Source organism: Cynocephalus volans, chromosome 4 (genome assembly GCF_027409185.1).
Source record: "Cynocephalus volans isolate mCynVol1 chromosome 4, mCynVol1.pri, whole genome shotgun sequence".
Classification (NCBI taxonomy): Eukaryota; Metazoa; Chordata; class Mammalia; order Dermoptera; family Cynocephalidae; genus Cynocephalus; species Cynocephalus volans.
The window spans coordinates 52412330-52438671 of NC_084463.1; the positions used below are offsets into that span (position 1 = coordinate 52412330).

General features: G+C 37.2%; 1 protein-coding gene across 1 annotated transcript; it reads right to left on the reverse strand.

Moving 5' to 3' along the window:
• Window positions 1-1691: 1691 nt before the first annotated feature.
• LOC134374678 (zinc finger protein 420-like) lies at window positions 1692-24077 on the reverse strand. The gene is given in 8 exon segments (XM_063092572.1): window positions 1692-2121; window positions 2123-2207; window positions 2209-4780; window positions 6466-6558; window positions 6808-6934; window positions 17433-17532; window positions 20995-21141; window positions 23997-24077. Coding segments are annotated over 6 exon segments (3024 nt in total). The 5' UTR covers window positions 17436-17532; window positions 20995-21141; window positions 23997-24077; the 3' UTR covers window positions 1692-1977.
• Window positions 24078-26342: the final 2265 nt, after the last annotated feature.

Genomic DNA, 26342 nt, shown 5'->3' on the forward strand with positions numbered 1-26342 from the left:
ACCACAACTACTTGAAGTTGATACGACAAGCAAACAGAAAGGACATTGTTGGGGGGGAGGGGGGAGGGAAAAAGGAGGGAGGTTTTGGTGAGGGGGAGCAATAATCAGCCACAATGTATATCGACAAAATAAAACTTAAAAAAAAAAATTACATTTAGATAGTTTTGTCGTAATGGCCATATAAACTTACCTAAAATAGGAGAGTAGGAAACAATCTATATAGTGCAGTACTTTAGACTTAATATATTTAACAAAATATACCGAAATTAAAGTGGCAGTTAAAGTCAAAAATCCCAAAATCAACCAAAATATTATGTGTACATATTACCTACCCACAGTTCTGCTGGATTTCATTAAAATTTTAACAAAGAACACTTCTATACATAAAAGTTGCATATGTGAGGTGGCTTTTTTTGTCCATTGTACGCTGTTTAGCAACATCTGTGTCTTATTCCCACTCAATGGAGTAGCATCTCCCAACCTTCAGTTATGACAACCAAAAATGTCTCCAAAGACAAATGTCCCCTGGCAGGCAATGTCAGCATTCATATTTAAATATTGGTAACACTCAAAATGTTAAAAATATTTGTAATACTCTACCATTTCTGGTTGAAAACTTACATTTATTATATAGACAGTTTTCTCTTCATTTCAAATTCTGACATAAAAAGTGTTGAGTTTTTTTGAAAGCTTTCAGACATTAAAGAGATTTAGAAAGATATTTAACTTTATTTTCACTATTCAGTGAGCTGCCCTGATAAGATATCTCATATTTTCTGCATTGTTTCTCCCCATAATTTGATTTTCCCATAAACTGATTTGGGTATAAAAGGTAACAACACAGGATTCTCTTCCCATATACAAGGACTGGTACCTTCTCTAAGAAAGTTTATAAAGTCATTTAGCTGGGGTGGGCTGGGTGTGTTGTAATGTAAAACAGAACACACTCACAATGGCTCAACAAGGAAATAATTTCTTATATAATGTATAAATGGAGGTTTTCAGATAATGGTGAGAATGTCTCGTTTTAATTCCTTCTACTTTAAATTAGGGTGGATTGCTCCCACCTGTGGTCTCCAACTCCACCCAAGAGTCATCTTCATTCAGTCCCAGAGAACATGAGAAATCAGGAACTGAACGGAAATTTTTATTTTGGTGTCTGAACTGGAAGTAATGTTCATCACTTATATCTACATTCCCCCAGAGTTAAATTACATGGTCATCCACCCAATCATGGAATGCTCAGATTTCAGGCTATGAATACAAGAGAAAAGAGTGGTTTTATTTAAAAAAGACACAGTCCAATCCATACAGAATTTCTCCCATCTGTAAACTCTCTAATGCCTGCTATGGTTCCTTTTTTATTTTTGTTTATTTTTTTTGTATGTAGCCAGTATGGGGATACTTTTTGTTATGAGCACAAGGCTATAAGTAAAAATGCTCTAATCATAGCCAGCCTTGAGACTTCTGAGAAAAGATGTTTTCAACTCATTACTGTCATCCCTCGATATCTGGTGGTAAAAATCTGGTGATTCAAGCAACTACTTATCAAAAATCCTGAAATATAAAAATGTAAATAAATGAAACAATTCTACAATTGAAAATCAACACAGTATAACAACTATTTACATAGTATTCACATTTTTTCCATTATTATAAGTAATCTACACAAGATGTAAAAAACACAGCAGGAAGTGAATTGGTAATATACAAACAGTACACCATTTATACAAGGGACTTGAGCATCAGCAAATTTTTATACCAATAGGGGATCCTCAAGAAATCTTCAATACCTGAGGAGAACTGTATATTTATAGGTCTTCTTTTCAATATAAGTTCTCTGATGTCTTGAGGTATGACTTCTGGCAAAATCTTTTCCCATACAAATTACATTCACTGAGATTTTCCTTTGTGTGAATTCTTTTCTGTCTGTTAGGGGGAATTCACTACAAGGCCTGTCTTTTATCCTGATGATTTCTAAACTGTGACTTTGTCAAAAAAAAAAAATACTTTTCCACATTCATTACATTCATACAGTTTATCACCTTTGTGAATTCTGTGATGCATGCTGAGGTGTGACTTTTGATTGAAAGGTTTTCCACATTCTTTACATTCATATGCTTTCCTCACCTGTGTGAATTCTCTGATGGATGCTGAGGTATGACTTTTCATTAAAAGCTTTTGAATATTCCTTACATTCATATGGTCTCACCTGTGTGAATTCTCTGATGCTTGTTGAGGGGTGACTTTCGTATAAAAGCTTTTCCACATTCCATACACTCATATGGTTTCTCACCAGTGTGAATTCTCTGATGGATGCCGAGGTTTGACTTTCGGTTAAAAGTGTTTCCACATTCTTTACATTCATATGGTTTCTCACCTGTGTGAATTCTCTGATGCATGTGGAGGACTGACTTTCGATTAAAAGCTTTTCCACATTCTTTACATTCATATGGTTTCTCACCTGTGTGAATTCTCTGATGGACACTGAGGTTTGACTTTTGATTAAAAGCTTTTCCACATTCTTTACATTCATATGGTTTCTCACCTGTGTGAATTCTCTGATGGATGCTGAGGTTTGACTTTTGATTAAAAGCTTTTCCACATTCTTTACATTCATATGGATTCTCAACTGTGTGAATTCTCTGATGCATGTGGAGGACTGACTTTTGATTAACAGCTTTTCCACATTCTTTATATTCATATTGATTCTCACCTGCGTGAATTCTCTGATGCTTACTCAGGATCAACTTTTTGTTAAAAGCTTTTCCACACTCTTTACATTCATATGGCTTCTCACCTGTATGAATTCTCTGATGCATGCTGAGGTTTGACTTTTTGTTAAAAGCTTTTCCACATTCTTTACATTCATATGGTTTCTCACCTGTGTGAATTCTGTGATGCTTGTTGAGGGATGACTTTTGGTTAAAAGCTTTCCCACATTCTTTACATTCATATGGTTTCTCACCTGTGTGTATTCTCTGATGCATGTTGAGGAATGACTTTCGTGTAAAAGCTTTTCCACATTCTATACATTCATATGGTTTCTCACCTGTGTGAATTCTCTGATGGATGCTGAGGTTTGACTTTTGCTTAAAAGCATTTCCACATTCTTTACATTCATATGGTTTCTCACCTGTGTGAATTCTAAGATGCTTACTAAGGACTGGCTTTTGCTTAAAAGCTTTTCCACATTCTTTACATTCATATGGTTTCTCACCTGTGTGAATTCTCTGATGCATGCTGAGGATCGACTTTTGCTTAAAAGCTTTTCCACATTCTGTACATTCATATGGTTTCTCACCTGTGTGAATTCTCTGATGGATACTGAGGTTTGACTTTTGATTAAAAGCTTTTCCACATTCTGTACATTCATACGGTTTCTCACCTGTGTGAATTCTCTGATGCACACTGAGGATCGACTTTTGTTTAAAAGCTTTTCCACATTCCTTACATTCATATGTTTTCTCACCTGTCTGAATTCTCTGATACCTACTGAGGATCAAGTTTTCATTAAAAGCTTTTGAACATTCCTTACATTCATATCGTGTCTCACTTTTGTAAATTCTTTGATGCTTGTTGAGGGCTGACTTTTGTTTAAAAGCTTTCCCACATTCTTTACATTCATATGGTTTCTCTCCTGGGTGAAATCTCTCATGTCTCTTCAGGTTTGACTTTTGGTTAAAACCTTTTCCACATTCACTATAAATTCTCTTATGCTTGCTGAAGTTTGAATTCTCGTGAAAGGTTTTTCCACATGTGTTACATTCACAGGGAATCTCACCAATGTGAGTTGTCTCATGTTTCTTGAGTTTTGAATTACTGGAGAAAACTTGACTTTCTTCACATTCATATGGATTTTCACTCATGTGAATTCTCTGATATGCAGTCAGGGCAGAATTATGGTAGAAAGGTTTTCTACGTCCATTACATTCACATGATTTTCCATTTGTTTCAACTGCCTGATGACAGTTGAGATGTGAATTCTCATGAAAGTTTTTGCCACACTTAATAAATCCATAGGACATTTCCCCTGTGTGAATTCTGTGATGCACAGTAAGGCCTGATTTCTGATAGAAAAATTTCTCCTGTTTGTTACATAAATAAAGCTTCTTCCCTGTAGATGTTCCTTGATATGAGATAAGGTATGATTTCTTAGTAAAAGATTTCTGATATTCACTGCATTTTTCATGTTTCTCTCCTGTGTGTATAATCTGATGTTGAGTAAGTTTAGCCTTTTTATAGAACATTTTCCCCCATACATCATACTGAAAAGCTTTCTTCTCTACCTGAGTTATCTCTTGGGCAATGACAGCTGACTTATTACAGGCATTTCCATATTCACTATATTTACAGGTGGTCTCACCCATATGAATCTTCTTATATGTAGATATAATTGGCACTGTGTTGGAGGACTTTCCTTTTCCACTACATTCAAAAAGTTGCCCAGTTGGAATCTTGGAATGCTGAATAAGATGCTCCTGATGTCTCTGTGATTTTTCACATATATTATGCTCATCAGGTTTCTCTCCAGCATGCATGGCATCAGTCTCTGGAAGAAGTGCATTCTGACATATGTTAAACTCCTCATGCCCCACTCCTGAATAGTTTCCAGTATTTACAACCAAATTTAAAATATGCTTTGAACTCAAATTAAATGATTTTCGTAACTCCACTCTCTCCTCAGTTGATTGGTTGCTATTGGTGATTACACCTTGCCACAAGCATCTACCATGACTTTCTTGGCTCCTCTCAATTAGGTCAATGATTACCTGGACATCTGAAATGACAAAAAACAAAAACAAAAAAACCGATATCCATGAATCATACATAAGCATGTCTTATTACATGCTCATGTAAAGGTAGAGAAGTTTCTCCCAACCCAAGTAATAAAAGATTTTGTAAAAATCAATAATGGGTGTTGGTTTCATGATTATTTGGATTTTCTTCATACTGACATAATACTATGTTGTAACAATATATTTTCTAAAAATATGTCACAATGTTCTTTGTTTCCTTATTCACTTTTTTTTTAAATCATGATGAAATACTTGATAATTTTAAACTTTTTCCTAAATGTAGATTTCAAATAATTGCTTATCATCTTCCGTTTGTTAACAGTTTTTACTCTGTTTTATTTTTATAACAAGAGTGGTTATCTCCTGCTGCTCTTTTTCTCATTCTTCTGTTTTGAATATGACTAGCTTCTCCTTCATTGGCTACTTTCAGGTGCAGAATGATCCAATTTTTCACCACATATGGAGGAGGATGACTTAGGTTAAGAATTTTGCATTAATGTTTTTATACTTTTTATTCTTCCCTAGGAAATCGCTATAGGCATGTGGAAGATTTTCAAATAATAAAATCTCCTTTTTCCCACCCTAAACAGAGACTCACACAAATTACTCATATAATCTGACTTCTTGTGCTTCTCAAAGCCATTACTATACAGGAAACTTCAGTCCAACCCTACAGACTCCCTAATGGCCTAAAATATTTGGTTCTGCAACCAAGGCTGTGCACACCATCTTTGAATGGTGCTTCTGACTCCTTCTAAAATCAACCTGTATTATCTTCCCAAACTCTGGCCCACTTGACAATTCACTGCTCATGAAAGTTTTAGTATTATGCACTGGAGTTATGGATGGCTGCTAGTCTCATAAAAAATAGAGTGTCCTGTACATTTCTAAATTTCTTTGTTGTCTTAGAATGACTTCTATAAAGAGAAGAGGAAAATACTAACTTCAAATTCCACTTCCAAACAGCAATCTCAGTCCCTCAACTTGAAACCCTTGGTTCACTTGACCTGACACCATGAGTCTCCAGCTTATTCTATAAAGTCCAGGACTATCCTTTTCCATGACCCTATGCTAGGTCTGCCTCAGCTCCATAATTTCTGATATGATGGGACAGAAGGCTAATACCTTGATCTCTTTTCTTATTTTCTTATCAACTTCCTATGTGATACCATGCACTATTTTGGGATTCTGCCAAGAAACCCAACCAGAAACAAGGCTCTTACCACATGCAGCCTAGACCTTGGAATGCTCAGCCCCCAGAACAGTAAGAGACAGAATTTGTTTCTTCATAAATAACCCAGTTTCAGATATTCTGTTCTAAGTAAGACAAAAGGACAGAGTCTGAAAAACTATGTTCATGAGAGTGCAGGACATGAGGGCAACTGAGAATACTGAAAAAGTGAATAGCAAGAATAAATGTCAAAGAAGAGAAATGTAGGGATTATATTTTAGGAAAATACGTTTTTTAAAAACAGCAAAATAAAATGTGAAGATATATATGTGTGAGTCCATCTAAGAGCTTATTTAATACACGTGTTTGATGGAAGGAGATGGGCCAACCTCTGTTCAGGGATCTGGGGAAAAATTGCTAGAAATAACAAAGAACATAGCCAAGATCTGCTGGGTTTTACTCTTTCTGGCCTCTGCCCAGGATGTGCTTACTAACCTGGGAGGCTCTGGTTTGGGTGTTCTTCTATCATCCATGGCTCTGCTCCTTTCTCCAACTTGAGGATCATGTCAGGTTTACTAATGCAGCGCCCTGTTAATGGGAAGTAACATAGGACTTTATAAAACTGCAAAGCCAGGTACATGGAAGATTGACAAGTGTTCAGCTCCAGAAATTACACAATAAAGAGGCCAATTTGAATTTTTTGTTAGATAGGCATGACATGTTTTTCACGAAATGTAATGTTACCAAATAGTATAAAACCCTATAAACCATTCCTATTTTTATAAAAAAAAAATAACAAAGTGTTTCTCCTGAATGTTACTGGGGAGTTTCACTCACCCAGTGAAACCAGGCTGCCATAGGTCTCCAGCATCACATCCCTGTACAAAGTCCTCTGAGCATCATTCAAGTCCCTCCACTCCTCTGAGGTGAAGTCCACAGCCACATCCTCAAATGACACCAGTTCCTGTAATGGCACATTGATCTCAAATCAAGCCACCAGCCCTAGGTCACAAAACAGGAATCTCACAGTTCACACTTCTGTGAGTGTGTCTTATGTGCTAAATAAGTTGCTGCTTTTCTGTTCTCCATATGGTGGAAGGAAAAAAAAAACCCAGCAGGATTATCCTATCACTGTAATAATATATTAATTACTAAAACTATGATTACAAAGCTCACCTTATGGCTAAGAACCATCATTGTTACTAGTAATAAAAGTGTGAATAAAATGCTGCTTCTTCAAGAAGTTTATAATCAGGTATGAAGACATAAGTATAAATACATACTGGAACCAGTGTGTCAGATTAACAAATTTTCACACAAGTTCAATAGAGAATGGGGTAAGAAAGACAAAATATATTTGTATGTTGTATTCTGTTCGCACTTCACTGAAATGCCAAAGATATTAAACTCTTCTGTGTGAACCACATATTCTCATGAGTATGGGGCAACAACAAAACTGCAGTCACAAGAGCAAAGGAAGACACTCCACGTTAATGGAACTACACATGGCACCATATCTAAGTGAATGCTTATGGGTGGTGATAACAGGTACACTGTGAAAAGAACACATTATGGAACGCTTCTGCATTTAAATATTTTTCTATTTCAAAAAGTAAAACATTATATGCAATTACTATTTTTTAATTACTTATAAACTGAAAACATACAAAAGCTGTCAAAATTTCCTTCCCACATGCAAAGGATTGCTTGTGTCTGCATGAGAGAGAACACTGCCACTCTCTAGACACAGAGTATAAATAATGTGGTTTTGTAAATACAAACCAGTTATGTACTAGATTTACAATTTAGTAGTTATCAACTAGAAGGAGAATGGAAAAAGCTTTAGAGAGAGTCAGAGCAGAAGAAAACAGGGTGGTGGAAGATCAGCTGCATTAGAACATAGAGCAAGGCTGGTTAGCTAGTTCTCTTGGGAGATCTTGCTTCTCACAACACTAAAGTCACAGGTTCAGATGCCCATATAGGCCACCCAGTGGAAAAATAAATAAATAGAGCAGTAAGCATACAGAAGAGGAAAGTAATACGGAAACAAAAAGTAGGAAGACACTGGTACTAAATTCCTGTGCAGAAAATAAAACAGTGTTTTACTCTCAGGCTCCCTACATAATCACAGCTAGTTAGGTACTGGCACTGTAAAGTATAGCTCTTAGAATGACAGAATAATATAGTGGGCAGAAATAAAACAGACTTGAATACATTATACTTGAAATATCTGTGAGAATGTCCAAATGGCAATTGGATACATGATTCCAGAGTTCAAGAGAAAGATCTAAGCTGAAGACAAAAACTGGAAATGTATTAGTCCACTTCTGCTGCTTATAACAAGATACCTGAAAGTGGGTGATTCATTAGAAAATGAAATTTACTGCTTGCAGATTCAAAACCTTGAGAGTCAAAAGTCCAGGGAACATAGCTGGTGAAGGCGTTGGTGGAGATGACAGTGACCCAGGGGTCTCACGTGGCAGAAAATGGCAGGGCAGAGAACCACATCCCTGCCCACCATTATTAACTCATTAATTCATGATGATATGGTCCTACAATCTAATCACATCGTAGGCTCCATCTTTCAAGCATCATAATAGGATTTCTCATCATCTTAACACTGTCACAGTGGGGGTCAAGTTTTGTGGGAACATGCAGACCAAGGCAGGGAAACATCAAAATTTCAATATTACCTGAAGCCATCAGAATGAGTGAGGAAGCCTAAGAGATTCCAAGTAAAAAATAATAATAAAAAATAAAAATAAATAAAAGAACAAGGATAAGAGTCTGCAGAAGTGCTTTATCTTTAAACATGAGAGGAAAAGAAATAGAATGTGAAGAACAAAAAGAAATTTTCTAAATTTATTCCACAATTAAAGGAATGATAAGTATTAAAAAGTCTACTAATGTAATTCATCATATACACACACATACATACACACACATATATTTGCATTTGGTTTGTTTAGAAACCCAACATATTCATAGCTCTGAGTGAAAATCCTTTAAATAATTACATAGATATTAGAAAGATACACAGGGGGTAGGCAACTTGTCAGTACATAGATCAAACTCTGGTCCTTGATAGTATTGGTACCACACTCTCACCAACTCGGTACACTAAACACAGCTGAAAAAAATCTCTGGGTTTGAGAACTGAAGAAAGAAATTAAGAACCGAAAAGCATACACACACAAGAAAAAGACAAAAAGAACAAAACATAATATCTGAAGAGTTGCACAATTTCAAAGTTGAAACATAGATTAATGAGAAATCCAGCAGAAGAGATGGAGAAAAAAATAGAAGAAACATTTAAAACAATAACATCTGAGAACTTCCACAAATTAATATCAGGCACTAAACCAAAGATCAAGGGAGTTAACACAGAACCAGATAAATGCCAAAAAGTCTACATCTAGGCATGTAGTTCTCAAACTTCAGAAAATCAAAAATAATGAAAAATCTGACTGAAGCTAGAGGGAGGACAAATATCTTACCTAAAAAGAAACAAGTTTAGAATTACATCCAACATCTCCTTAGAATCCATGTAAGGAGAGAATATGGTGAAATATTCAAACAGTTGGTTAGAGAAACCTACAACCTAGAGTCCTGTACACTATAGAATCAACCTGTAAAAAAGAAGAAAAAATACAGACTTTCTCAAACAAAAATTGAGAGAATATGTTGCCAGTACACCTGTATTGGAAGCACTGTGAAAAAAAAAAAAGTTACAGAGAAGAAAAAAGATATAGGTTAGAATCTGGATATACATAAAGAGAACTAAAGAAATAAGTGAAGGTTCAATAAAAGGCTTTTTTTAAAGTTATGTTTTTTTCATTGCAACATATTTGATTGTACATATCTTTGAGATAAAGAACTGGATATCTATATGTGTGCAATATGTGATGTTCAAATCAAGATATTTATTATAGTATATTTATTATACAGTGTAAACAATTTCTGTGACGCTTTACAAATACTTCCTTCCCACCATGCCCCTGATCATTTCCTCTCTCTAGTAAGCACAGTTCTGTTTTCTTCTTTTGATGTTCAGTACAATATTGTGACTGTTATATATTTCTTTTAATTATTTATTTATTTATTTACTTTCTTACCTTTCACATATGAGGACACGCAAAATTTTTCTTTCTGTACCTGGCTTATTTGACTTAACATATTTTTTTCTAAGTTCATCCATGTTGCTGTGAATGGTAATTTTTCATTCTTTTTAAAGGCAGAATAGTATTCCACTGTATAAATATACCACATTTTCCTTATCCAGTCATCTGATAATGGACATTTAGGTTGGTTTCAACTCTTTCCTACTGTAAATAGAGCTGCAACATGGGAGTACAGTTGTCCCTTCTACATGATTATTTCCAGTCCTTTGAATGTATACACAGCAGTGGGATTGCTGAGTCATATGGCAGTTCTATCTGTAGTTGCTAGAGAAACCTCCACATGGCTTTTGATAATGGCTGCACCAATTTACAATCCCATCAACAGTACAGTAGGGTTCCTCTTTCTCCACATTCTCACCAGTATTTTTTATTCTCTGCCTTTTTGATAGGAGCCAGTCTAAGTGGGATGAAATATTTTGATGTGCCTTTTACACATCCTGGATGCTGAGTGATGTTGAGCATTTTCTCCTGTATCTGTTGGCCACTTTGTACATCTTCCTTTCAGAAATGCCTGTTCAGCTCTTTAGCCCATTTTTAAAATCGGACTATTTGTTACTCTACTTTTAAGTTGTTTCAGTTATGTGCATATTCTGGATATTAATCCTTCATCAGATGCATAGTTTAAAAATAATTTCTCCCACTCTGTATGTTGTTCTTTTCTTCTGTTGTTTCTTGTGCTGTGCAGAAGCTTTTTAATTTGATATAATCCCATTTGTTTTTTCTTTCGTTGCCTATGTTATAGGGGTCCTATTCACAAGGTCTTTGCCCAGTCCTACTTCCTGAAGTGTTTCCCCTATAATTTCTTTTAGCAGTTTGATGCTTTCAAGTCTTACATTTAAAATTTAAATCCATTTCTTCCAATTGAAGAGCATGGAATATCTTTCCACTTTTTGTTGTCTTCTTTCAACTACTTCACTGACTGTATTCCAAGGTATTTTATTTTTTGGGTGACTATTGTAAATGGAATATAGCTTTCTTGATTTTTTTCTGCTAGTTCAAAATCACTACTGATTTATGCATGTTGATGTATCCTGCTACTTTACTGAAATTGTTTACTGACTCTAAGATTTTGGGGAGACCTTTTAGGCTTTTCTGAATATAGGATCATGATATCTGCGAAAAGGGACAATTTGACTTTCTTTTTTCTGTTTGGGATGTCCCGGCTTTTTTTTCTCTTGCCTGATTCCTCTGGCTACTACTTCCTATACTATGTTAAGTAACAGCTGAGGGTAGATATCCTTGTCTTGTTCCCATTCTTAAGGAAAAGTTTTCAACTTCTCCCCATTCAGAATGCCAATGACATTAGGTTTCTCATGTATGGCTTTTATTGTGTTGAGATACTTTCCTTGTATAAGTAATTTTCTGACACTCTTTACCATGAAGTGATGTTGAATTTTGTCAAATGCTTCTTCAATGTCTGTTGAGATAATCACATGGTTTTTCTCCTGAATTTGTGGATGGAGTGTATCACATTTATTGACTTGTGTATGATGAATGATTCTCACATCTTGGGATGAATCCTACTTGATCATGATGTATAATTTTCTAGATGTGTTGCTGTGTTCTATTTGCTAAATATTTTATTGAGGATTTTCCCATCTATATTCATCAAATATAATGGTTTATAGTTTTCTTTTTGGTGGTGTCTTTATCTGTTTTTGGGATCTGGGTGATGTCTGCCTCATAGAATGAGTTTAGGAGAATGACCTCTGTTTCAATTTTTTGGAACATTTTCAAGAGAATTGGTATTAACTCCTCTTTAAAGGTTTGGTAGAATTCAGCATTAAAGCCATCTGGTCCTGGCATTTTTTGTTGGGAGAGTGCTGATTACTGCTTCAATCTCATTGATTGTTATTGGTCTGCTCAAGTTTTCTACTTCTTCCTGATTCAACCTTTATAGTTTGTATGTATCCAGAAATCTCTCCATTCCCTCCAGGTTTTCAAATTTATTTTAATATTGTCACTTATAATAGTGTCCAATGATCCTTTGTGTTTCCGTGGCATAGGTTTTGACATTTTTCATTTCTAATTATTGTTACTTGTCTCTTCTCTCTTTTCTTTAATTAGCCTACCTAAAAGTGTGTCTATTTTGATTATCTTCTCAAAAAACAACTTTTTCATTGATCATTTGTATCATTTGGGGGTTTCTAAATCATTTAGTATTGATATGATCTTAACGGTTTCTTTCTATCTACTACTTTTGGGGTTATATTGTTTTTTATTTTTCTAGTTCTTTGAGGTATAGTGTTTGATTGTTTATTTGCAGCTCTTCTATTCTTCAAATATAAGCATTTATCACAATCAATTTCCCTGAGTACTGTTTTTACAGTATCCAACATATTTTGGTTTGATTAGTTTCAAGAAATTTTGTGATTTCCAGTTTAGTTTCTTCTTGGTCACATAGGTCACACAGGACAACGTTGTTTAATTTGCATTTATTTGAAAACTTTCCAGAGTTTTCTTTGTTACTGATTTCTAGTTTTAATCCATTGTCTCCAGAAAATACAAATGAGATAATTTCAATTTTATAAAAATTTGTTGAGACTTGACTTGTGACCTAACATGTGGTACGTTCCTTGTGCTGATGAGAAGAATATATATTCTGTGGTTGCTGGATGAAATGGTCTATGGATGTCTGCCAAGTCTAATTGGTCTAAAGTACAGTTTAATTCATGTTTTCCTGTTGATTTTTCACCTAGATCATCTGTTCAATGATCAGAGGGGAACTTATGTCCCCAACTATTATATTAGAGTCTATCTCTTTCTTTAGGTCTAATAGCAATTGCCTTACTTATCTGGATACTCCAATGTTGTGTGAATATATATTTGTGATCATTATGTCTTCTGACTGGATAGATCCCTTTATCATTAATCCAATCATTCAGTCTGTGTCTTTTGAGTGGGATATTTAATCCATTTACATCAAGAGTTACTATTTAAACATGTTGACTTACTCCTGTCACTTTGATTTTTATTTCAATGTTTTAAATACCTTTTGTTCCTTTATTTCCATTTTATAGTTTGTCTTCTGTTATGTTTTTGAGGTGGTTAGATAGAAGAATTTTCTCTTTAACATTAGCATTTCTGTTCTATTGCTGGGTTTTATTATTTTCTATTCATGCTAATAATTATTGTTGTTCAGATATGAGATGCAGTACTCCCTTGAGAATATCTTGTAGGGCTGGTCATGTGGTTGTGAACTCCTGTACTATTGGTTTTTGTGGGAAATATATTCTTTCTCCCTCATTTCCAAAGGATAGACTTGCTGGGTCTATTTACAGTCTTTGCTGGCAATTTTTGTCTTTCGGTATTTTGAATATATCACCCTGTTCTCTTCTTGCCGTTAGGGTTTCTGATGAGAAATCCATCGTTAGTCTGATGATGGTTCTTATAAGTGACTTGGTGTTTTTTGCTTGTTGCTTTTAAAATTCTCTTTGTCTTTGAGCTTTTTCAATTTCATTCTAATGTACCTTGGAGGTGATCTTTTTGGATTGAATTGGTTCTAGGATCTTTGAGCCTCCTCAACCTGAAAATGCACTTGCTCCCTATACCTGGGAATTTTTCTGCTTTTATTTCACTGAATATATTTTCAATGCCTTTTCCTTTTCCCTACCCTTCTAGAACACCCATCATTTGGATGCTTGTTTGGCTTATGGCTGTCTTATTCTATTTGGCTTTCTTCTTTTTAAAAAATTTTTTTTCTTTGTTTTTTCTTTTTTAATTTTTTTGGATCCACTTGTGTTATTTTGTAAAGCCTGCCATTCTTTTTTCTGCTGATTCTAGCATGCTGTTAAAGCTTTTGGTTGTGTTTCAAATTTCATTTAATGACACTTCCAGTTCCACGAGTTCTGCTACATTCTTTTTTTATGGCAATAGTCTCTTTGTACCTTTCCTCCTTCAGATCCTGGATACTTTTTCTCATTTTGTTGCTCCTTCTGAGTCATCTTCTATCTCATTGAGTTTCCTTTATAGTCATTTCATGGACTTCTTGCTCTATATGGTCTGATACATGAAAATTATTATATTCCTTTGGTAGTGTCATAAGTTTTATTTTTCAAATTTCTCGTATCTCTACATTGGTCTCTAGTCATCTGGTCGAGCAGTTGCTTTGTCCTAATACTCCAGAGTGCACGTTGAGGAGAGGGAGTTCCTTTTGTTGATGTGTTTCATACTGACTAGTAAATGGGTGCTTTAGTACTGGTTTCAGGTAGATGCAGTAGTGTAGTCCCTGTGTAGGCACTTTGGCAAAATTCAGTGTTCGGATTGTACATGGGTATAAAAATAAATTAATAAACAAATCTCAAAAAATTTTTAAAAATATTTATAAGTAAGAAATGAAAAATGCAACTTATCTTAATTTGTGGGATGCAGTAATAGAAATCCTTTCAAAAAATTTATAGTATGGAATGCATATATTTTAAAAAAAGAAGAAACACCTAAAATCAATAGGCTAAGTTTATATCTTTGGAACCTACAAAAATAGGAAATTAAATTAAAAGGAAGCAGAAAAAATAAAAATTAAAAATCGAGAGGAAATTAAGAGAAAATTGTCAACAAAAAAGTTGATTGTTCAAATGACAATAAAATTGATAAGCCTACAGCTAAGCCAATTAAAAACATAATGACAGAACAGAAATTACTAATATCAGAAATGAATAAGAGGACATCACTACAGAGCCTGTGGACATTAAAAAATAAATACTATGAACAATGCTGGGCACAAATTTGATAACCTAGATGAAATGGGCCAATTTCTCAAAAGACACAATTTCCCAAAATTCACACACACTAAAATGCAGTATAAGAATAGGACTATATCTATTATGAAAACTGTAAAAAACAAAAATCTTCAAAACAGAAAGCACCTGGGCCCAATGTGTTTACTGGGGAATTTGCCCGAACATTCAAAAGGCAGAAATTATACCAACTCTCTACCACAATATCAGAGAATAAAAGATAAGATACCTCACAACACATTCTACAAGGACAACACTAAATCAATACCAAAACCAGAGAAATGTTACAATAAACTACAAACCATTATGTCATGTGAATGTACTAGTATCTTCAAGAAAATATTCAAAAACCTAATCATACAATGTTTAAGAATTATGTACCACAACCAAGTGGTATTTATCCCAAGCAGGCAAGGTTTGTTCGATACTTGAACATCAATTAATTTAACCCTTCACATCAAAACACTAAAAACAAAGAAATCAGATGGTCATATCAACAGATTCAGAAAAAGCGTTTGACAAAATACAGTGCCCATTCATCATAAAAACTCTCAGTAAATTAGAAATGGAGGGGAACTTCACAATTTGATAAAGAATATCTACAGGAAACTGCTAACATTATTATTCATGGCGAAATACTCAAAACTTTTCCAGAAAACCAGGAAGAAGGGAAGAATGGGCAATCTCATCACTCTCATCATTGCAATAAAAGTACTTCATACTGCAATAACAGAAGAAAATGAAATAAAAGATTACAGATGGGGAAAAATAAATCAATAAAATTGTCTTTGGTTGCAGATGATATGAGTATGTGTGTAAAAAATTCTAGTAAATAAATTAAGGAACTCCTGGAATTAATAAGTGATTGCAGCAAGATTGCAGGACGCACGGTTAATAAACAAAATTTTACCATGTTTCAACATACCAGCAATGACCAAGTAGAATCTGAAATAAAAAACACAATACTATTTGTCAGAACCTCAAAAAATAAAATAGTTGCAAATCATCTATGTCATAAGAAATTAACATCAAAAATACATAATGAAAACACCTTCCACAGCTATACAACCAAAAACAAATAATCTATTTAAAAAATAAGCAAAGGATTGGGCTGGCTGGTTAGCTCAGTTGGTTAGAGAGCAGAATTGTAACACTAAGTTCAAAGGTTCAGTTCCCCATACCAGGCAGCCACTCCAACACCACCCTCCAACAAAAAAATAGCAAATAATTTGAATAGATATTTCTCCAAAGGTGATACACCGATGTCTAAGAAACACATGATAAGATGCTTAACAAGATTAATCATTAGAAAATGGAAAACCACAATGGAATATTGCTTCACATTCAATAGAGAATACCAGGTTTCAGTCAAATTGGAACTTTAGTATGCTGTGGGTGGCAATATAAAAGGTGCAGCCCCTGTACCACTTTTAAAATACACACTGGCTTCTAAAAACATTAAAAATGGTATTACCATGTCATTCAGAAGTCCAAGCTCAATGTACATATCCAAAATAATTAATAGCTAAATATCCAAAAGATATTTCCCCACCAGTGTTCGTAGCAGCATTAGTCACATAGTGAAGTGGTGCAAGCAACCCAAACGTCCGTCCATGAATGAATGCATAAACAAATTGTGGTGTGTACAGAGAAAGGAATATTATTCAGCCATAAAAAGAAATGAAATCTTGAAATATGCTATAAAAAGGAACAGTGAGGACATTATGCAAAGTGAAATAAGCCACTCACAAAATCACAAGTATTGTCTGAGCTCACTGACATGAGTCAAATTCTGAGAAATCATACTAGAATGTCAGATGCCAGAAGTTCCAAACAGGGGATAATTGAAGCTTCTCACTTAATGGATATAGAGCTTCAGTATTCCAAGATTTAAAAAATGTTCTGGACATCTCCTGCACAACAGTGTAAATATACATAACACTACTTAATTGTTTAAAAAAAAAAAAGGCTCAAATGGTATATGTTTTATGTGTATCGTTTCCCAAAATTAAATCAAAATAAATATTTTAAAAACTAATAGATGGAACTGTTGCTTTGTCTCACACCGATTTGTCACCTCTCTTCCCCTGCGTGGTGGAGCTTCAAAAGGATTACAAACTAAAATATTTAAAAATATTTGATTAACTGAAAAAAATTTTACAGAAAAGAGGAAAAGCAAAGGATTAAAAGGTAGATTCTGAGACAACAACAAAAAGAAGCAAAATGGCAGACCTAAATCTTCCCCTTTTAATAATTAGGTTAAATGGAATTAGTCAAAATATTCTACTTAAGGCAAAAACTATCAGATTTGATAGGAAAGTAAGACCCAAGGATATGCTATCCAGAGACAGACACTTTAAATACAAGGACACAAACAGAGTGAAAGTTAAAAAATAAAATTATATTGAAAATACTAAAGAAACACTAATTATGAAAAACTTAAGTGGAAATATTAATACTAGCCAAAAGAAGCTTCAGCACAAAATACATTACCAGAAATAAATGGACAACTGAAGGATGAGGGCCACACAATTGCCTACTATACCATGGAAAATGGGAAGGATATCTCAACCTCTCAGGGGTCTGCCGAAGGAGACTTCTGTGAACAACAGTTAAAGTGCTAGCTGGTCTCCTCTCTTCTGCCACTGAAAAAATATGAGAAGAAACATAAATTACAGAAGGTTTTCTGGCCAGATCACTAAGATGTTTAGGGTATAGTTTTGATAAAACCAAGGTCAAGGGGTTGGATCCCCACATAGGCCACAAATCAATAAATAAATAGTAACAACAAAACGAAGAAAGATGTTCCATTTTCAAACAAAATTTAAAGAAAACATAAAGGAGCCAAAACTTGTTGAGTTTGAAAGAAAATTACTTTTCAACCCAAGTTTCTTCCCACAAAATATTTTTAAAGACACAAACTACTTTGTGGGAAGAATTACAGTATTTTGTAAAAAAACAAAAAAACAAAAAAACAAAAAACAAAAAGTATTTCCAGTATTCCAAGTACCACAGAGTGTGATACATTGACATTGCCTGGTAATAAAATTTCTTAAGAAATTGCTGCCTCAGAGAGAAGGGGAGGCCAGAGAAAAAAAGAACCTAACACAGAGGTAGCATTGTTATAAAGGATTATAGTACAATGGAAACCCGTGCTTTTAAGAGATGTACACAGGACAATTTCTTGTATCAAAAGGGCAGAATTAGAAAAAAACATTTTAAAGGTCATTGGATATTCAACTATTATAAACCAAAAATAGGCAAAGAAATTGGACAACTGCAAACTCAGGCATTTAAGAAAAAATGGATTTTGAAAGAGAATAGTGAGAGCCCAGAGGACACAGTGCAGAAGCAGGAGGCATCTTTTCCAGAGACCAACACAGGGCCCTAACCAAAGAACTAAACCAGGTGCCCAGGCCAGTGTCTGAAGGGTGCAGCTCCTTACCACCCACCCGATCTGATGGGAAATGCCCAAATGTTTATTGCATTCTCCTCAATGTGAGCTGGCCACATACTGAGGAAATGAAGATAACAGGTCACTGGACATGATTTACTTGAGTATTCAGCCAATTTTATAACAGTAGATTTCTAGAACTCTTGAGAGGGGCAAAGTATATTCGGCATGTGGTAGAAACTTGTGGCCAGAGAGCAAACTGGTCTATTAAAGAGTGCTGCAAAGTCTTACTATTCCTCTTACTGAGAGGTGGAATCTAATTGCCTTCCTCTTGCATCAGGGCTGCTCTTAATGATGTGCTTCGCAAGGAAAATGTGTTAGGAAACATGCTTTGGTATCTGAGTATAGATAACCAGAAGCCTCACAGCCACTGCCCTGGGTCTCTTGGACAATTGTGCTGGGAGAAGCCAGACAAACCTGACTACCCTGAGACTGCCAGACTCTGAGGAAGCCCACCTGGCCACAAAGAGAGGGATGGATGGCTGCCCAATGTCCCTAGCCACTAGTATTCTTTCACATGAGACCAGACACTTCAAGGAGCAGCCAACCCACACTGCCCTTTTACAGTCTACTTACCCAAAACATTCCAACTTGGAGTAAAGAACAAATTCTTATTCTAAGCAACTAGGTTTTGTGTCACTTTTTGCACAGCTGGTCAATGGAACACCAAACAAGTCATTAGAGACCACAGACAGTACTCTGATATGAAACAGGAAGCATGTAGGTTCACATTGAACATTACGTCCAAAATAAATAAAGCCAGCATGTCACATCTTATGTTACATTTCAAAATCTAACTGAGAATGTCAACTTTCAGTTAACTGGTTTGTCAGTTTTCTTTCTTAACCAACTGTTACCTACAGTTCTAGTTTATAATCATACTGATGACTACTGCACACATCCATTTTTCTCATTCATTTCTAAGTGATTTCCTGAAATAGGAGAAAAATAAAATACAATATGTAAGAAAGTTTAAAAACATGATGGGTCTTCTTGAACTAGAAACAGAAAACTGTACAGTAAGAAAAACTACACATAGAATCACTGACATAAATTTATAGAAGCAAAATGTACAAATTATGAAAATCTGCAATTTCTGTTTTTATTCTTTGCATGCCTATGCCTTTTTATTGGCTCTTCATGAATGTCCCCTTGATTCCTGATGGCTTTCTCCCGTCAGACTCTTAAGGATGTCACCAATGTGCTGGTTAGTAGCACAGGTCACCAGGGATTGAATCTCATCACACAGGAAACATGCCATTGAGGTTTTTACAAGAATAATTCCAATGGGATAAAGTTATTGTCTTTATAAGTACCAACAGTTAATACCCCTATATAGGTAGTGTATACAGAAATCAGAATAAATGAAAAGAACAAGCAAACAAAAGTAGCAAGAATTAACACCACAAAGAATTAGACACAAGAAACAGGGAAGAGTCCAGGAAACACCCATTTCACTGGCTTGGGTCACTGCCTGGATGGTAGTGATACCACATGTAGGAGAAAAGTAGTAGACGTCATTATCATTTTGGATTCACTGACCTTAAGGTGACTTTTGAATGGCTACAAAAAGCAGTCAACAGTGAGTTCCAACCTGTGAACCAAGGAAAAGAGAAGAAGTAGAAAAAGGAAGAAGCTAAGGAGAACCAAGTGTGCAAACTACAGAGGACTGAATCAGTCAAGAAGAGGAGCACAGTGAGAAGAATAGTGCTTAGAATGAAGCACTTTGATGAGCTATGTTACGAAGAAGAAAGGAGAAGAATTCAGGGGAAAAGAGAGAAAACCATCAGTAAGGGCATGACAGAAACTAACACTGAAGAATTTCCATAAGAAGATCATGAACAGCAGCTTCAAATATCGCAGAAGATTCAACTTAGAAAAAGACTACAGAATAGGCAGTGGATTTCACTGTAATTTAAGTGATAATTCCATGTTTTATCCATGAATCAAGTACAGTCTTCCAAACCTGTACACAATCCACAGGACATGTGAGTGTAGCCATCTTTAACCAACAGCCTCAATCATGGCACCAGGTCAGCAAAACTGCATTTGCCATCCATAGAAATTCAGGAAAATAAAACAGCTGGATATTTTAAACCACTGTGTTTTGATTTTTTCTTACACAGCAAATGCTAAATGATACAGGTAAGCCCCCAGAACTCAGTATATTTAAACAAACTTAACGTGGATAAAAAAGTCTTTAATTGCATGAAACCTTACAGACTGCTTATTCACCACCATGTGCCTTAGCACTCACTAATCATTTCCACTGTGGGAAGCTATGTGTTTATTTACAGGTTGGCAGTCAAAAACTTTCTAACAGAGATGGTATTTCAGAATTTAGTGCCAATAAATCCTCATATCCCACAAGAATCTGGCATGTTCTCTTCTCAGGTTACATTCCAATCATGTAAAAAAAAAGTGTCTGCTTTTTGACATGACATCAGAAAGAGCAGAGACAAATTTTTACTCAACTTAGATGACTTTGAAGTCTTACATCTTGCTATATCTACATGCAAACTTTAACTTCCATATGTACATTTCCTTCAAGCTGAGGTTTGAGCATTTCTGCTTTTCCATTTTAATTCAATCTCCCGATAATACCCCAGTAACACAGTGAAAAAAATGAGGAATAAATAAAGAAACAACTCACTGGAGATTTATCCATCCTTTGTGGCTCTTGGAAATCCATAGTGCAGTCTGGGAGCTTAGCTGGGAAAGGAGGGAATGGAGTGGATTAAGGAGAGGACTGTTGTGGCTTGACCCTGGATTCTCCTGCCCAAATCTCTCTACACATTAGCTGGAAAAGACAAACAAAAAGCCTACCTGTGAGACAACAATCCTTTATGGTCGATAAGGTGCAAGAAAGACTCATAAAACATGCATCTGCAAGTACATTAATTGATACACACTATGTACACAATTTATTTTGGGGTTAATGAAAACATACATTACCTACTGATTCAGCAAGGATCAACGTTACCCAAAATACGACTTCTTTATTTAAACTAAAGAAAAACACATTGTGTCATCACTAAAGCTAATGCTATAGAAATATAGTTAGGGTATATTAACTACTTTCATATCAATGACTCCAACACGACTGTAGATAAGTGTTTCCACTATAACAAATCTTATTTATATGTACCTAAATAGCTGTTAAGTATGTATCTTGCAACCCAACATCTTTTGCCCATGATTATATAGGTTAAAAATATACAATATGTATATTTTTTTGGTACACTATTCTAGTAACATTACCCAGTGAAGGATCTCCCTGCACACAAACCCTCATGAAGTATGCTGTGACAAAGAACTGGGCTTTGCTATGTGACTTGCTTTTGCCAGTGGCACATTACCAAAGGTCATGCAAACACAAGTTTGATAAGTACTGGTCACTGGTGTTTGCCTTCTTAAACACAATCACAGTGTGAAGAAGCCTGGGGCTACACTTTTGGAGACACAGGGCCCAGCCTAGAGTCAGCACAAACCACAGGACATGTGAATGAAATCATCTTGAATCAACCAGCCTCAGTCAAGTCACCAGGTAACTAAAGCTGAACTGCCCAGCTAAACACACCAAAAATGTGGATTCCTAGAACTACAAGATAATAAAATGGCTGGGTTTTTAAAGCCATTTGGGTTTTGATTTGTTCCTTACATGGCAAATGCTAAATGATACACCTAAGCCCCCAGAACTCAATATATTTTGAACAAAATTATGTCGGGTAGAAAGCCTTAAGTTACATGTCAAATACAATCAGTATACCTTCACAACCACAGGGAGAAATTTTGAAAATTAATTGAATGTCAACTAAGAGGACTTCATTGAGGTTCCTGGCACTAATGCAGGCCATGTGAACCAAAAAAAAGCAACTGTTTGCGCATCAGTAAACTATGGTGTAAGATTTTCTGGGTTTTTGTGTTTTTTTAATATCATGAAGAAGTTATTTATTATAAAAACATAAAAAGGGTCTGTTTCTTATAAGTTAGTAGTGAGCTGTACAAGGGTACTTTCAAAAGTTCCTGGAAAGATATAATTAAAAGAAAATAGGGATCTCTCCATGAAGTTTTTGAAGCATACTAGGATTCCGATTTTCCCATTTAAGTAATGTAAAGTTGACTCCTATATATACATCGGCTAAATTTGTGATTTTCAAGAACAGCATACTGACATTAAAGGGAAGTACTTATGTTATTTACTCTTTGTGGTGACATGATCCACAGAAAGCACTGGAGATCAAAAAAGGATAGGGACGTTTATGGCAATGTATGTTAAAGCATACATTGTTCTAAGTTGACTTGAGCGTTACAAAAGTTATCTCAACAGTGAACAAACAGTTGTTTTGATGGAAGTGTGGCAAAATGGAAAACAATAGGCAAAAAGTCAGGAAGACTAAAACCAACAAATCATGTCACCCTGGGCAACTCACATTTCCTCATATCAACTTATTTTCACTTTTCTTCCAAGATAGAAATACCTGGCAAAATATTCCTGAACTACCAGAAAGAAACTAGGAAGATATAACACCATCAGCATATCTCTACACGCCAAAATTGGAGATAGGCTGCATTTGAGAGAGCTCAGACACTAGGACCAATGAAGGAAAACTGAAGGAATGGGACTGCGCTCAGAGAGCACTGCAGACAGAGCCTCTCAGCTACGACAGGTTATTCCTGTACCCCACAGAACACCTTCAAAACCTCTTCAGTGAGTAAAATTTCCTACGTCCATGCCTATTCTTCTCAAATGCACTCTCCCTTTTGAAAGTTGGCCTAAACTTTCCACTACCTCCTCGTCTCAGGTAGCTACTGAATGAGATAGCTGAACGGCAACTCTTGTGCACTGTAAGCGAATAACTGCGTGGGCTGTGAAAGCTACGCCTCTCTGGGACTCCTTTGTCTCTGCTCTGAAGCTGTCCTGAGAGGGTTCAGGCCACAGTGATGTTCTCCCAGGTGGGATTCCTAATCATATTCATAGGGCGCCCGCCTGCAAACTCTGGCACAGCTCCTGTACCCCAAACAAAACTAGAATGTCATCCTATGCCCCAATGTTCCTGCTAGAAATCACTGTCCCTGAAACCTTGGTCTGCTACCAATGTCTGTAAACTCAGACCAGGAGCGCTATGCAGGTTGCACTGTGCTGGAAGGGACAGAAACTTGACATCCTGAAGAGACACCAAGAAACCCTACAAACACAACTGCCACAGAGTAACACTTAGTCTGCACACGCCTCACAATTATTTCTCTGGGAATTTGGGGCATTACATGAATATCAACACGCTCATGTTACACACGGGTAAAGTGAATGTCCCATAGGTCGGTACCAGGCTCCCTGAGGACGGAGCTGGAACGTGGCCTCCCGCACACCTCCCAGGCTCGCTCTCTTCACACCCCCACCCACGTTCTCGTCGCCACCTGGGACCAGAGCCCCTGTCCTAGCACATCTGGAACCGAAGTCTGCACACCCGGCAGCGCCGTGCTCTGAAGGAAACGTCCTGGAAAGCGTAGCCCGGGCGCCGCTTCCCCGTCCAGCCCAGGTCCGCGCTCGCGCCGCACGTCAGGCCCCGCCCGCCCGAGGCCCGCGGCGGTGCTGCACAACAAGTGCTGGAACCTCCTAGGCCCGCGGGTCCCCTCTTTCACCTCCGCACCCACCTTCGGAGAAGCACAATCCAACCCCAGAATCTGATGAGCAGCGCGCTGACAGCCACAGCCTCCGGAATCTCCACACAAAAGATGGCGGAGTGCCGCGGAGCCGCACATGCGCAGTAGAAACCCTGACAGTTCTCTCCCATAGTAGTCCTGCGAGGGTGACGTCATTGCGAGGCAAAACTACATTTCCCAGATAGCAGATGAGCAATGATGCACATGCGCAGAAGAAACACACAAGACTTTTTTTTTTTTTTTTTTTTTTTTTTTTTAGTCCTGTGCCTGTGACGTTCGTGGTCAGTGACACTAAATTTCCCAGAATACTATGGGGCTCTACATTAGGAAACAAACAAGAAATTAAAAAAAAAAATTTCCTTGCAAGGAGTACTGTTCCCGGGAGATCAGTCCCTATTCGATCAAGACTGGTCTCTACCCACGCAATAGACTTGTCTCTATTCCACAGATGTGGAATTTTGACTTTTCATTAGATGTTGGTTTGACAACCTGAGACATTGTGGGAGTAATGGGGAAATTCCAATGGGGGCCTGGTATAGGTGATATAAACCCATGTCTATTTTTAAGCATGCATTTTAAAGTGTGCAAAAATCGATTTCCGGTCAAGATGGTGAAATACATGGTCCCCAGTGTCACTCCCCTCCCAAAATCAACCAATTTGCAATTATAAAAATGTAACAACTGCCAACCTAAGGCTGCTGGAGCTCTGGCGAAGAGGAGGAGAGACCTACAGACCAACAGAGTCCATGAAGGCAGTAAAGCCATGATGAGAGAAAGAAAAAACTCATAGCATTTTGGGCTGTAGCTGCTTTAAGGCTGGAGCTGCAGAGCACATGGAGCAGGAGCCTGAAGAAGCTGAAGCTGTGCCCTTAGGATGGAGTTGCTTAGGGGGAGAATAGGGACTTGGTGGTTCCCAGGACAGCAAGACCACAAATAGGGCTCCCATGGACCCACACAGGAGCGAGGAGCCAGAACAGCTGAAAAAGAGAAGCCATTCAGAGGCTGGTGAATCACTGCAAGGGACTGGTGCAGGGCCTGTCACATGGGAAATGTTTGGAGCATGGGCAGTGGGGGAGAAGGGCCCACTGGGAGAACAGTGTGGCACAGCAAGCACAGCCAATCCACACCCCAATCAGTGCAGGACCACTCAGAGGAGACTGGTGAGGAATATAGAATTGCATGGGTTGCAATTTGATGAAAAGACTCAGGCCCAGATCAGAATTTCTATACAACCCAGGTGCACCAGGTCTCTGGAGAGCTGGAAGTACCTATAAGGTCAACCATTAAACCCTGAGCAGCACACAAATCCTTCCCTAGAGAAACAGCACCACAGTAGCAATTTAGCCCAACCACACAGCTAACTACTGGTTCCCACAGGAAGTTAACCCGTTTTATCTGCACCACACTCCCCATAACTTTTAAAAAAAAAAAGTTAGGGGATCTTAACCCTTGACTCGTTGTTGTCAGCACCACACTCTCCCAAGTAAGCTGACTAGCCATCCTTATATAGGGATCCAAAATCATGGCCTTGGTGTTATCAGCACCACACTCTCCCAAGTGAGCCATGGGCTGGCCCTAACCTGTTTTAGAAGTAAGCAAAGGACAAATAATTAGTTTCAGCCCAAGCACACCACCAGCATCTTGGGGCCTGCCCAGGGACCTGAGGTATGGAGCTGAGGATCAGACACTCTGCACACATCCCTGTACACCCCCAGCACCTAGGGGACCTGCCCCAGGGTCTGGGGTATGGAGCTGGAAACCAGAATCCACTCTCACAACCAGGCACACCGCCAGTGCCTTGAGACCCTGCCCAGGGGCCAGGGGTATGGATCCAGGGACTGGGTTCCCTGCCCACAATGAGGCACACTGCCAGGGCCAAGGAGCATGCCAAAAATATCACCCCCATGTGGGTGGCCCACCATAGCTACCACAGTAATCACAGCTGCCGCAAAAGTGGTTAGACATCACAACCACCACGCAGACAGTCTGCCAGTCACTGGAGTGCATTGACACAAGGAGAGTAACTGGCAGAGACCAAAGAAAAGAAGAGGATGTCTCTCTCCAGAGACCCATTCCAGAGTGACAGAGGAAGCAACTGCTCTATGATAATGCTGGGGGACCTGAACACACCTCTCAGCATTGGACAGATCATCTAGGCAACAAATCAACAGACTAACCATTACTCTTTCAGAAGTGGAGAAGAAATCTAGGGTATTGGGAGGGGAGAGAGGGAGGGAGAGAAAGATGGGGAGAGATTGGCCCGTTGTCCGTAAAGAACAAGTGTGATTTGTAACAATATACATACTAGTAATATTGATTTGATCAATATATGTATAA